General features: G+C 39.6%; 1 protein-coding gene across 1 annotated transcript in view; it reads left to right on the forward strand.

The window, feature by feature from the left end:
• PRKCI (protein kinase C iota) overlaps positions 1 to 4,973 on the forward strand; it is an 83,533-nt gene extending 78,560 nt beyond the window's left edge. The window contains 1 exon segment of the mRNA NM_001133474.1: positions 2,009 to 4,973. Within this exon segment, the coding sequence (NP_001126946.1) occupies positions 2,009 to 2,096 (88 nt within the window). The 3' untranslated portion in view covers positions 2,097 to 4,973.
• Positions 4,974 to 14,922: the final 9,949 nt, after the last annotated feature.

Below are 14,922 nucleotides of genomic sequence, written 5' to 3' on the forward strand. Positions count from 1 at the left end.
ATTAAATGGCTCTCTGTTAAATGGCAAATGGTTATTGAGCAAAAGGTGTTAGTTATGCTAAATACTAGACATTCAAAGACAATCAAGACAGTCTGATCTCCCCAAAAGCATACTGTCTACTAGAGGAGAAAGATGTGTACCAAGTCATTATTTCTGACAGCATTGTGTATTAGAAGGAACACTGGATTTAATCAAAAGATAGGAGTTTGAATCCCGATGCCACCTCTTACCAACTGGGTAACCTTGGATAGGCATTGCATAACTTCTCTGAGCCTGTTCTCAAATTGCCTACCTCATAAGGTTGCTGTGAAGAATAAATGCATGATGGTTTCTGAAGCACTTATCCCCTGCCGTTAGATCTCCTGAGCTGCATTTCTGTTTAACATGGCCCCCAGTTTGGCAGCCAAGCAGCTCAAATATATGAAGTCTAAAATCAAAGTAATGACCCTTTATGGTCCCTTTCTATTGTTCTCAATCAGTTCCTTTTTTTTAGTTACCTAGTTCTGCTCACAGTGTGTCCCTGTCGTTCAGATTCCAGATGTCAGTGATTGTGGACTCCTCCTTTTTCTTAACAGATTACATAATACCTGCAGCTGCCAAGTCTTTGTCTGTGTTTTCATTATTTCATCATTTACATCAGATCCTTCTTTTCTCTTCCCATTGACACACCCTAGTTCAGGCCTCATTCAAGTCATACCCAGAGTATTGTATCAGCCTCCTAATTGATCTTTACTCCTTCACTTTGCAACCTATTCTGTATGCCTTGTGAAGTGCCACTCTAATTCTTGAACCCCTTTAATCAGAAACGTTCAGTAACTCCTTCATTGCCTATCAGGTAACATCTATCCTCTTGGCTAGCATTTAAGGCCTCCCCACATCTGCTCCAGCCTGACTTTCTAGCGATACCTCTCACCATAATACAAACGGTGTTCTGATCAGTCTTAGCTACTCACCATTCCCTAATAGTATTATTGTCTCTGCCTCTGCCTGCTCATTCCTGTATATCCCGCCTTCATTTTTACCTATTGAAATCTTCCCATCTTTCAGAGCCACCTCAGATGCAACCAGATCTTTGATGGATCAAGGTGAAACTCCTTAGTGTAAACATCACTGGCCTCTTCGATTTAGCCATTATTTTTCTTCAGCATCATCTAACACACTTCTATTCCTGTGCTCCACCCTAATTACTTGCATTTCCCCAGACCTACCGCAGTCTTTCATCATTCCATTCATTAAGTGTTTGAAGAATGAATACTGCCTTCCTTAATTTCTCCAACTAGAAGTCACGCCTTTCTTTAGAACCATGGTTAGAACAGGACTTAGCTTATTGTGTATAAAATTTAACAAGTACTGCTTTCTCTTCCAGTAGGAGTTACCTCCCCTCCTTGAAGGAAGGGACTGTATCCTCTGTAACTTTGTGCTTCTTAGTATGGCGTATACATTTATGTATTAAATATTTGATAGCACTACTCACTGTATATTAAAGTAGAAGCCCAGTGTAACAAAATGCCAAGCTCTCCCCTCTCTGTGACCCATGATCTCCCTGCGGTGTTCTCTCCTCATTCCAGGTCTCTCAGTGTACTTGTTCTATTGCCTTTTCCTTTTGGCTAACTTCTTCTGGGCTACACTATCTAATGTCTGGCTGTTGAGATGACTACTAAATTGAATGCTATTCAAACCTGGATGTTCACCTGTAACTAAGAATGTTGTTCTGGTCAAAAGTTAAGATTAACTGGAATGGTGACAACTGGTGTCTTTTTTATTCGCAGTCCTCAGTTTTGAACTCCTTTTTGGCTCTAAACTTGCTTGTGGGATTATCGGGTTTTTTTTTTAATTTTCAGTACTCCATTCTTGATTCGTCTAGAAAATTTGGGGGATTCATCTAAAAATTTATAGATTTTCTTTCAGTACAATTAGCCTAATTATTTGTTTTTTAATCTTATTTTACCATTTAAAGGTTGAAGAAGTCTTGATTATGATGAAAATAAATTTATTTTTCTTTCAACAGTGACATTGTGAGGAAGATTGATCAGTCTGAATTTGAAGGTTTTGAGTATATCAATCCTCTTTTGATGTCTGCAGAAGAATGTGTCTGATCCTCATTTTTCAACCATGTAGTCTACTCATGTTGCCATTTAATGCATGGATAAACTTGCTGCCAGCCTGGATACAATTAACCATTTTATATTTGCCACCTACAAAAAAACACCCAATATCTTCTCTCATAGACTACATGAATCAATTATTACATCTGTTGTACTATGAAAAAGAAATTAATACTACTAGCTTCCAGACAATCATGTCAAAATTTAGTTGAACTGGTTTTTCAGTTTTTAAAAGGCCTACAGATTAGTAATGAAGTTATCTTTTTTGCTTAAAAAAAAAAAACAAAAACCACTGCATTGAAAAAGTATCTGTTGCATTAAGGCACATAGTGGGATTACATCATAAACCTCCCATAATTTTTGTCATTCTGTGTTAAATCATTTCAGGGTTTAATTTTGAAATAAAAGATTAATATAAAATGGAACAACTTTTTATATTACCTATTAGTTTTGGAGTTCTTTATGTTTAAAAATTCAGGTGTAACTTCTATTGCCTTGAATAAATAAAGTATTGATTTTTTAAGGCAGCAGTTATTAAATTGGTAATAGAAGATGCTGCTTGCTTAGAAATGGGAAATTCAGCTGGGTGCAATGACTCAACACCTGTAATCCCAGTACTTTGGGAGGTTGAGGTGGGCAGATCACTTGAGGTCAGGAGTTCGAGATCAGCCTGGCCAACATGGTGAAATCCTGTCTCTACTAAAAATACAAAGATTAGCTGGGCATGGTGGCACATACCTGTAATCCCAGCTACTCGGGAGGCTGAAGCAGGAGAATCGCTTCAACCCAGGAGATGGAGTTTGCAGTGAGCCAAGATTACTCCAGTCTGGGCAACAATGAGTGAGACTCGGTCTCAAACAAAACAAAACCAAAAACCAAATTGGGAAGTTCTTCTTGAGTTAAAAAACAGACACTTTTTATTATGAATCAGATGCCAAATCATTATTTTTGCAAAACTGGCACAAGTGATTTTTCTTTTTAAGTATATTAATGGGATAGCTCCTGAGCCTATCCCTTTATTGGAAATTTTAACTGCAGTGTTAATATATATACTGCAAAAGACCAAGGATGCAGTTGAATGGAAAATTACTCAGTATATAGAAAGGAAAAAACCAGAAATTTAAAATAGATACAGAAAAGTACAGTGGTAATATTTTTATTTCCTATTGGAGAGTGAATCCCCACAGTTGCTTTTTGTGACTTGATTCAAATGAGGCACTCATTATTGTTACCAAACTTGTAAAAGCATTCCATGTATTCAGTGGAGGCAGAATGTATAATATTTTTTCCTTATAATTAAGCATACAGGAAAATTATTTATTTTTTAAGTAGGGTATCTTAATTATGCTCATTTCTTCCCCTAAACCACATTATCTATATGATTGGACCCTGTTTATAGAGTCTTTAGTGAAATCAGAAAAATAAAGTAGGCATGAATAAATGTTCAGACACACACATACACTCACACACATCACAGTATCAGCTCTTTCAGTGAGTTTTTATTAACTGGATAACACATGTAACACATAGTAGAATACATTTCAGAGGCAGAGTTCCTCGGATTATTTTTTATTAATATTAGTGTTTAGCAGTTTATTATTTAAAGGGGTGCCAAATATAGCATCCTTCTGCTGTTTATTTTAAATATTTTTTTAATGAAAAGAGACTTAAAAAGTAACCATGATTATCTAAATTAAAATTTTTTAATCTTAGTAAAAATTTTAGGAAAGTTATCTAGTTTAAATTTCAAATGTTTTAAAATTTGTAGGCATTTAATAAATTATCTTTTTTTGGAGGGGTGGATGCTACATTTCATTGGAAATGTCATTTTTCCAAAGTTTCTGGCCTGTGTACTCTCTTTCCTTCAAATAACATGAGTCTGAAAGCAATGAAAACCTCAAAGGAAAATGTTTATCTACATCCACATGTTTATTTAATATGTTTCTCTTAACACCTGAAACTTGTTTTAAAACAAAAAGCAGTATTCACTTCAAATCATAAACTTAGAATTCTGTATCTCATGTGAGAAATATGTTTATGGCCTTGCTTTTAAGTGGTGCTGTTTCCCATAGGGCATTAGTTCTCAGATTTTGGAATGTGAAATAATCACCTAGGAAGTTGGTTTAAAATGCACACTAGTGGGCCCACCTTAGACTTCTTTTGGGGCCTTCGACCTCACTTTGAGAAACACCTTTTTGAGGTTATTCTTTATGTTTGTCCTATGGTTAAATATTAGAGTATTCATGATAAAACATTTTGAGAAGGGGTAAGCAGTGAGTTATTACCCACAATTTAAAGCAAATTTTGAATGAATCTTTAAGTTAGGTATCTACCTTCCCACCAGCCCCCCAAAAAAACCTCTCAGTAGTTTCTATCAGTAATGTACAAAATGATGAGCATTTTTCTATGATGAGGTCTTAACCATTATTCAGGGTGGTCTTTTGTTTTTAAATCTTTTTTTAACTAATAATATTTACGGTGTATATTTTATACAGAAATGCATTATAAATGTTTTTAATTGTGTTCTGTTTTTTGCAGTCTTTAAGTGCCATGCCAATTGTTTTTATATTCTATAGAAGTTCGCTCAAAATACTCAACAGGGGAATAGGCAGCGGACAGTCAGAATGGTTGGAATTTTGGCATTCTAAGAAAAACTTTATTTTGCATAAGCATGTGGTCAGATCATTTTGTGCATATGCAGCCTGGATTGGATGTTAAGTAAATGCTTGTTCAGTGCCGGTACATTTACTTAAATCTGTTTTTATTGTTGTCATGTAGAATACTACTGTGGTCATCATAATGTAATCTGTATTTCTGTACTTTTTTTTTTTTTACTTTGAAGTCTTTAAATAAAATGTATAATACCCATTGAGAGTGGATCATTTTTCATATGTAGTATGTCAGAAATTTGTATAAGAACAAAGATGCATCAAAATTTGTTCAAGAAAAAATGAAAATTTTAGAGTTTGGAATTTTGCTGTACTTAAAGCAGCATTCTGGTAGAACTGATGCTGTAGTATTTACATTTAATAATGTTACATTTAGCTGGACATAGTGGCTCACACAGCACTTTGAGAGACTGAGGTGGGAGGATCACTTGACCCAAGGAGTTTGAGTTTGGCCTGGGGCAATATAGTGAGACCCCCATCTCTACAAACAGAAAAATAAGAAATTAGCCAGCAAAGTGCCTATAGTCCCAGAAGGCTGAGGTGGGAATATTGCTTGAGCCCAGGAAGTTGTGGCTGCAGTGAACTATGATCATGCCACTGCACTCCAGCCTGGGCAACAAAGTGAGACCCTGTCTCTCAAAAAATTTTTAATGTTGTATTTATGAATGTAGATATTAAAAATTAATTAAAATATTCTCCATTGTTTTATTTATTTTAGCAACAGGGTCTCAGTCACCCAGGCTAGAGTGCAGTGGCATGGTCATAGCTCACTAATAATCTTGAACTCATAGGCTCATGGGATCTTCAGCTTGGAGTAGCTGGGACTACAGGCATACACCACAGACACATGGCTATTTTTTTTTTTTTTTTGGTAGAGATGAGGTCTCGCTATGTTGCCAAGGCTGGTCTCAAACTCCTGGGCTCAAGTGATCCACCCAATTTGGCCTTCCAGAGCGCTTAGATTGTAGTAGACGACCACCACACCCAACCATCTCCACTATATTTTTAACTCATCTTTCCATTCATCTCTTTTAATTGGAAAACAAATTAGTAAGACATCAGCTGATCATAGAACATTTTAACTGGTTTTAAAACTGAAGCAAGGCTGGACACAATGGCTGACACCTGTAATCCCTGCACTTTGGGAGGCCGAGGCGGGTGGATCACCTGAGGTTAGGAGTTGGAGACCAGCCTGGTCAACATGATGAAACCCCGTCTCTACTAAAAATACAAAAAATTAGGTGGGCACCTATAATCCCAGCTACTCAGGAGGCTGAGGCAGGAGAAGCTTGAACCTGGGAGGCAAAGATTGCAGTGAGCCAAGATCACGCCACTGCACTCCAGCCTGGGCAACAAGAGTGAAACTCTCTCAAAAAATAAATAGCGGGCGCGCTGGCTCACGCCTGTAATACCAGCACTTTGGGAGGCTGAGGCAGGCGGATCACGAGGTCAGGAGATCGAGACCATCCTGGCTAATACAGTGAAACCCCGCCTCTACTAAAAATACCAAAAAATTAGCCAGGTGTGGCGGTGTGCGCTTGTTGTCCCAGCTGCTGGGGAGACTGTGGCAGGAGAATGGCGTGAACCTGGGAGGCAGAGCTTGCAGTGAGCCGAGATCGCGCCACTGCACTCCAATCTGGGTGACAGAGCAAGACTCTGTCTCAATAAATAAATAAATAAAACCAAAGCAAATCTAAAGATTCAGAACAGATTATCTCTTCATGCTTTACAGTAATCTAAAATCTAATATTTCTTCTTTTTCAATTGTAACGTGTCCATATTGTAGCTGGTGTCTATATAAACAGTGTGAGTGCCTTTACTTTCTTTTTTCTTTTCTTTTTTTTTTTTTGGTAGAGGCAGGATCTCACTGCTGTCCAAGCTGGCCTTGAACTCCTCCATCTTTCTGCCTCAGCCTCTCAAAGCACTGGGATTACAGGCATGAGCCACCATGCCCCATCTCTACTTCTTTTCTTGATTACAGGCATGAGCCACCGCACCCCGCCTTCCCAGATAGGATAATTATTTTATCCTAATTTCAACTCTTGCTTAAAATGAAGTTCTAGGCAGTATTAAGAAAGTACTTTCCAGGCTATTCCCTGTATCACATCATAAATTTGGTTGTTTTCTGTGAGTTAGTAAAATCCTAAAACAGACTCCACAGAGGAACTTGAAGCTTTAGGGAAATTTTTCATTAAGGCATTCCATCACTGGGATAACCAGTTTCTCCCCGAAAGTTACAACCAATCTCCAGTCCTTGAAATTCAACAGCTTGCTTTGTGGACAATGCCTAACAATGAGTCATTTGGTCTATCTGAAGGTCTCCTTTCCTAGATTTGCTCTTGTTTATTCTAGTACTGAAGGATCAGTTAAGAACCATATGGCTGGGCGCGAATCCCAGCACTTTGGGAGGCCAAAGCGGGTGGATTGCTTGAGACCAGGAGTTCGAGACCAGCCTGGACACCATAGTGAAACACCATCTCTACAATTTGCTGGGCGTGGTGGCATATTCCTGTCATCCCAGCTGCTCGGGAGGCTGAGGTGGGAGGATTGCGTCAGCCCTGGAGGGTGAGGCTGCAGTGAGCACTCCAGTCTGGGTGACAAAGCAAGACACTTGTCTCAAAAAATAAAAATCTGAATAGTTTATATCCCTAGCTTATTCCAGAATATACTGGAATTTACTATGCACGATGCTAAATAAGGCTAATAAAAACAACCTCTGCCCTTGATGTTAAACGTAGAAAACAGACATACTGAGATGTTCATCTCCACAATGAATAGTCCGTGACAAAAGCCAAATAAATGCATGAAAATACACATTATGTAATCATGATGGTTCATTAATGAAACTTACAGGAATTGAATTTAACATTCTTTTGTAATTAATGCTGGACATTTTTCAGATTTACGGTAGATTCCACAGCTTTCTGGGTTTATATATACACAATAAGAATAGAATCTTTAGATCAATCTCTTAACATACACACTATGAGATTGTTTTTGGCTTTTGTGCTGAGAAATATGAATTGGATTTTGCCTGGGAATGGGAGAGCAGATTGTCAGATGCTTCTGCTTAGATTAGATCTTTTACAGTCCATCTCTGAAATTTATAATTAAAATGAATCCAGCTCAGAACTTCAGAGTGATTTTTGTGGCAGTGCGATTCACTTTCATGTAGTAACTTGTGCCTTACTGGTGTTGATATTTTATTTTTACTCCAATTAGTATTTTTAGTATTTGTATGGATAAACAAATTATAAGTACCTAAGAATTAAGTGGCTGTTTAATGTGATCTTTTACAAGATATCTGAAAATGAAAACCCATGCCAGATGGATTCACTAGACTTGAGAGGGTTAAGTTTTCATCAACAATTTAGCTGGTCAGAAGCAAATTCTAATTGTTTAAGAAAGAGCCTGTTGAAACGCTCTAGCAAAATTTTTGAAAATTTAGATGCTTTGTTTTTTCCATAAAAGGGAAGTGCCGGGTGATTTCTAGAGGTAGTGCCACATAACCAGATTTAAAACTTGCATGAGATAAACTATCTGCAATGTGGGTGGCTACACTTGATGACTTTTTACATTATTCATAATATATTTAGGAATAAAAACATATAAAGGAACTTAAATACAGAAAATACAGAAATTTAGCTCACATTTTACGGCCTTTTACAGAAAATTTTTTAAGAAAAAATTTTTTGAGGCAATAGATTTTTATTTAAACAGCCAGATTTTTTCTTTTTCTTTTTCTTTTCTTTTTTTTTTTTTTTTTTTTTTTTTTTGAGACAGTAGTCTTGCTCTCACCCAAGCTGGAGTGCAGTGGTACGATCTCAGCTCACTGCAACCTCCGCCTGCCAAGTTCAGATGATTCTCATGCCTCAGCCTCCCGAGTAGCTGGGATTACAGGAGTGTGCTACCTACCCCCGCCTAATTTTTGTGTATTTAGTAGAGACGGGATTTCACCATGTTGGCCAGGCTGGTCTTGAATTCCTGACCTCAAGTGATCCACCGCCTCGGCCTCCCAAAGTTCTGGGATTACAGGTGTGAGCTCCCGCACCCAGCTCAGATTTTTTAATTTAAAGATCATGAAAGAACATGCATTTATGTACAGTTTGGTTCAAGTTTATCCAGTTAGAAAGTATTCATTTTCTAACAGGGAAATTTGAATCAGCGTGCTAAAGACTTGCTATCTTCCTAGATTATTTTATGTTTTAAATTTTAATTTATGTATTTATTGAGGGCCTTATAATGTGTCTAGCACTAGGCTGATTCTGTAGGATTTGGGAAAGTGTTATGTTAAATAATTTTTTGTGACAGAAGGAATAAATGCATTTCAGAAAAGTTGGCTTAAAGTTTTAAAAAAAGGCCTGTGTGTATGTTATTCCTTTACTTAGAAGATATTTCCCATGATTAAAATAAAAATGAATGTTCTCCCCCAATAGTGGGGAGTGCGTGGTAAGGGGGCGGGGTAGGCCTAGTAGACTGCCTGGTTGGCAGAATACTGATTCTATCTGCTTCACCACCACCAGGGGCCAGTCTCTTGCTATAATGAAGGTCAGAGTTACCAGCACCATAGCCCTCTGGAGGAGCCTGTGTATTCACTACAGGCCGGTTACCTAGAGGTTCCAGGATTTTATCAGTTGCTGATCATGTGTATTTTGATTTTACGGAACTATTAAAAGTCAATATACCGGCCGGGCGCGGTGGCTTACGCCTGTAATCCCAGCACTTTGGGAGGCCGAGGCGGGCGGATTACTTGAGGTCAGGGGTTTGAGACCAGCCTGGCTAACGTGGTTAAACCTCGTCTGTACAAAAATACAAAAATTAACCGGGTGTGGTGGTGCATGCCTTTTATCCCAGCTGCTCGGGAGGCCGAGGCAGGAGAATCGCTTGAACTGGGGAGATGGAGGTTGCTATAAGCCGAGATCGCACCACTGCACTCCAACCTGGGCGAGAGGGCGAGACTCTGTCTCAAAAAAAAAAAAAAAAAAAAAAAAAAAGTCAATATACCCTTTGAACTGTTCTTCAGAACTCTCTAATATGTTATCAGGGAACCTGGAAGGTTTTGTAATAGAATTGCTCTACCTAACTTTAACCATTCTGGATGTCAGAACTTCCATATAAATTAAACACAAATAGGGCCTGTTAAGTGCCAGGCACTGGAGATTCATCAAGCAAGAGTCTAATTGTGTCATGTTTCATCTGTGAAGAATACTTTCAGTTGAAAATAAAACCAGGGCTGCTTTTGGTCATTAAGACACAAAGGAATTCAATTAAAACAAAATCCAGGAAATTATCCACATTCTTCAGTTGTTGTAAACTTTTTTTTTTTTTTTTTTTTTTGAGACGAAGTCTCTCTCTGTCTCCAGAGTGCAGTGGTGCGATCTCGGCTCACTGCAACCTCTGCCTCCTGGGTTCATGCCATTCTCCTCCCTCAGCCTCCCGAGTAGCTGGGACTACAGGTGCCCATCACCACACCCGGCTAATTTTTTTGTATTTTTTTTTTAGTAGAGACGGGGTTTCATTGTGTTAGCCAGGATGGTCTCTATCTCCTAACCTCATGATCCGCCCGCCTCGGCCTCCCAAAGTGCTGGGATTACAGGCGTGAGCCACCGTGCCTGGCCAGTTGTGAACTTTCTATATCAAATGTTTCCTGGCATTAAAATAGTGTCATTTACTATGACTTGGCATTCATATGCAAAGAAAAACTTTTTAAAAACAGTGTTACTCACAAATTTAACCCATGGATATTTACAGACACTCAAATTGTCAATTAGAAACATGATTTCAGAGGTGTTTTGATTATGTTGCTATTTCACAAACACTACTTTTTGGAAAAAAAGAAAATAGAGATGGGGTTTATGTTGGCCAGGAAGGTCTTGAACTCCCGGCTTCAGGCGATCCTCCTTCCTCAGCCTCCCAAAGTGCTAGGATTACAGGGATGAGCCACCACGCCCTGCCCACTAAACACTTATGTACTGGAGGTAAATATTTGAAATGTCTTTTCCCAAGGAAAGACATTTGTCTTTTAATCCTATTGAAAATTAGTTTTTGCCATACCTCAATTCCAGGCAGTTATTTACCTCATTGCCCAAAATAACTGTACAATGTGCAGTAAGTTGCATTAAACAACCTCAGATCTTCTCCACAGATTTTTTTCATCAACAACTTTTTAGATTTGTTGTGTTATTGACAACACTTTATAATCTGCTCATTTTAGCCAGGTGTGGTGACTCACGCCTGTAATCCCAGCACTTTGGGAGACAGAGGAAGGCGGATCACCTGAGGTCGGGAGTTCCAGACCTGCCTCGCCAACATGGAGAAACCCCGTCTTTACTAAAAATACAAAATTAGCTGGGCATGGTGGCGCATGCCTGTAATCCCAGCTACTCGGGAGGCTGAGGCAGGAGAATAGCTTGAACCCAGGACACAGAGGTTGTGGTGAGCCAATATTGTGCTATTGCACTCCAGCCTCAAAATAATAATAATAATAATAATAATAATAATAATAATAATAATAATAATCTGCTCATTTTAACTTGGTAGTAAGAGTAATCAGGAAGTATGAAATCTGTCCAATTACAAAGTACAAGAATTTTTAGGCCAGGCGCGGTAGTTCACACCTGGAATCCCAGCACTTTGGGAGGCCGGGGCAGGCAGATCACTCCTGAGGTCAGGAGTTTGAGACCAGCCTGACCAACATGGCAAAACCCCATCTCTACTAAAAATATAAAAAATTAGCTGGGCGTGGTGGCACACGCTTGTAATCTCAGCTACTAGGGAGGCGAGGCAGGAGAATCACTTGAACCCGGGAGGCAGAGGTTGCAGTGAGCCGAGATCATGCCACTGCACTCTGGGCTGGGCAACAGAGGGAGACTGTCTCAAAAAGAAAAGAATTAAAAAAAAATTTTTAAATAGAGGGGGAGGCTGGGCACGGTGGCTCACGCTTGTAATCCCAGAACTTTGGGAGGCTGAGGCAGGTGTATCACTTGAGGTCAGGAGTTTGAGAACAGCCTAGCCAACATGGTGAAACCCATCTCTACTAAAAATATAAAAATTAGCCGGTACTCCCAGCTACTTGGGAGGCTGAGGCAGGAGAATCGCTTGAACCTGGGAGGTGGAGGTTGCAGTGAGCCGAGATTGAGCTACTGCACTCCATCCTGGGTGGCAGAGTGAGACTCTGTCTCAAAATAATAATAATAATAATAATAATAATAATAATAATAAATAGAGGGGGAAGCTGGTACCTTATAACCGTAATGGGGTCTGGTGTTTTTAACTTATGTTTGATTTTCAGTGATGCCAAAGTAAGTTAACTTTCCCAAAAGAAGTTACTCCTCATGTTAGGTCCAGTAAATGGAAATATTATTTATGGGTTACAATTGCTGACCTTGTCCAGACATGTGTTAAACATTTTGTACATGTCTCATTTAATTCAAACAGTCCTCTGACAATGTTTCCCACCCCAGAACTACTGAACTGAAATCTCTGGGAGGTAGGATCTGGGACTAGCATCTCAGGTCAGCCTCAGATTAAGTTTTGAGAGCCACTAGACTGTACGAATATGTGCTATTATACCCATTCAACAGATGGAGGGGGAAATAGATGTAAGGAAGTTAGGTAGCTTATTCATGTCCGTATGGCTCCAGTATGCCATTGCCTCTCAAGAAAACAAATACAAAATTTGCTCCAAAATATCAGTTTCAGGCCAGGTGCAGTGGCTCATGCCTGTAATCCCAGCACTTTGGGAGGCTGAGGCAGGCAAATCACCTGGGGTCAGGAGTTCGAGACCAGCCTGGCCAACATAGTGAAACCCCATCTCTACTAAAAAAAAAAAAAAAAATTAGCCGAGCTTGGTAGTGTATGCCTGTAATCCTAGCTACCTGGGAGGCTGAGGCAGGAGAATCGCTTGAACCTGGGAGGTGTAGGTTGCAGTGGGCTGAGATCACACCACTGCATTCCAGCCTGGGCGACAGAGTGAGATGCTATCTCAAAAATTAAAAATAAATAAATAAATAAAAATAAAATATCAGTCTCACTGGGAGAAAGTACACACACACAACTAGTGCACTGTTTGTCAAAGTGTCTTGCTTACTTCTTGATGGCCATCTCTGGGTATCTGTTTAAGGCCTTACTTCCTTCTCTGAAACTGCGTTGACTCAACCCTGCCAGGCTTTTTCCATAATGTTGTGCTCTATCTTTCAATGGTTTGAGCCTCCAATGTCATGTACCTATGAAATACACTTTCTCAGGCAGCCCAGGTTCCCTTTCTTTGAAATTCTCAGAACTGTGTGGTAGCCCATCAGAAATGGTTCCTATTGCCATCATGGGATGTGAGCCTGTCCAACAAAATAGTACTGTTGCTGGCCTCCTCACTTGACTATGACTCCCTTGGATACAAAAGTACAGGAGGCTGCTGATTTCTGGGAAAGGAGGGAGGGTGCCTCTAATCCACTAGATGACTGCTGGGGTTAGATCTCTTGAATATCTTGGAATAGTTATCTATGGAGACCATCCGAGATGTGCCTCCAGTAACCCAGCCTCCCTCCCATCCTGCTCTGTTCTTGCCCTTACCAAACTCAACCTTCCCTTTGTCCTCCCCTCCTTTCTCCTGTGCACACTGGAACCCTCTTTCGGAGTAAATGAGCATCTATGTTCTCAGCTTTTTCATTGCACTTTTCCCCTTCTGACTATCCCCTGACGACATAGCTTTTCTTACCACCCTCTCTCAAGAGGAGACTGCGTATTCTCTTGCTGTTTCCCTGGGTTCCGCGTTCTGGCTCCTTCATGCTGCTTGTGTGCTATTACTCCTCCATCATGTGTAAAAAAACCTACGTCTTTGGGGTTTATACTACGTGGCTGTGCCTCTTTGCCATATGCCACATTGCTGCTTATTGAATTTCATCTGCAGAAGGTTTGGCACCTGGGTCACTGATTGCTCTACCCCAAGGCCTGCCATCTTTGATAACTTCAGTGTCTAAACAGGCCAAGGATCCGACTGCAATCAAACACCAAATCCCATCCCTTCCTTCTTCTTAGTGTGTCCTACCACGCTTGTTTCCACCTAAGGATCTTAACTCATGTTGTCCCCATACCTGAATACTCTCCTTCCCTCTTTCCCCTTATAGCCTTCAGGTTTGTGTCACTTCCCCAGAAACATGTACTCAAGGCCATCTTATCTAGTGGTTCCCTCTGCTATTCTCTATCAATGACCCTTCATAGCGCCTCTTCCTCCTAGCATCTCTCCCAGTGTGTGTGTGTGTGTGTGTGTGTGTGTGTATATATATACATATACATATATATACACATATACATATATATACACACATATACATATATATATACATATATATACACATATACATATATATATACATATATATATACACATATACATATATATATACATATATATATATATTTGCTGGTTTATTTCATTGTCATCTGTCATTTCCAGCAATCTGTATGTCCCTCAAGGACAGGGGCCATGTCAATTTCATTTACTTTTGGAGTCTCAGCATAAGAACAATGCTTGGCACACAGACCCTCCAGAAATATTTATAAAATAAATAAATAAATGAGTGGATAGACTTAGCTGTGTACTTTGAAAGGAGAGAGCTCCCACTGGCTCATGGTTCCACCATCAGTAGAGGTTGGCAAGGAAACTTTCACTGCTCCTGCTGGCTGAAGGCTAAGGAACCAGTAATGTTTTAAGGCAGAAGTGCAGAAGCAACAAAATATTTTTGGCTTTAGTTTTTAAAGTATTATGCTTTTTTTTTTTTGAGATGGAGTCTTGCTGTGTTGCCCAGGCTAGAGTGCAGTGGCGCAGTCTCAGCTCACTGCAACCTCCATGTCCCAGGTTCAAGCGATTCTCCTACCTCAGCCTCCCAAGTAGCTGGGATTACAGGTGTGCACCACCACGCCCGGCTAATTTTTGTATTTTTTTAGTAGAGATGGGGTTTTGCTACGTTGGCCAGGCTGGTCTTGAACTGTTGACCTCAAGTGATCTGCCTGCCTCAGCCTCCTAAAGTGCCTCCCAAACAATTAATAAGTGTTTAAGAAAATATTTAGTAAGCTTGTTCTGTATTCCTACACAAAAAGTATAACAGCAACATATTCCACAAGAGTAAAGCAAAATAAGTAAAATTATTCCA

This window comes from Pongo abelii, chromosome 2, assembly GCF_028885655.2.
Source record: "Pongo abelii isolate AG06213 chromosome 2, NHGRI_mPonAbe1-v2.0_pri, whole genome shotgun sequence".
Taxonomy (NCBI): domain Eukaryota; kingdom Metazoa; phylum Chordata; class Mammalia; order Primates; family Hominidae; genus Pongo; species Pongo abelii.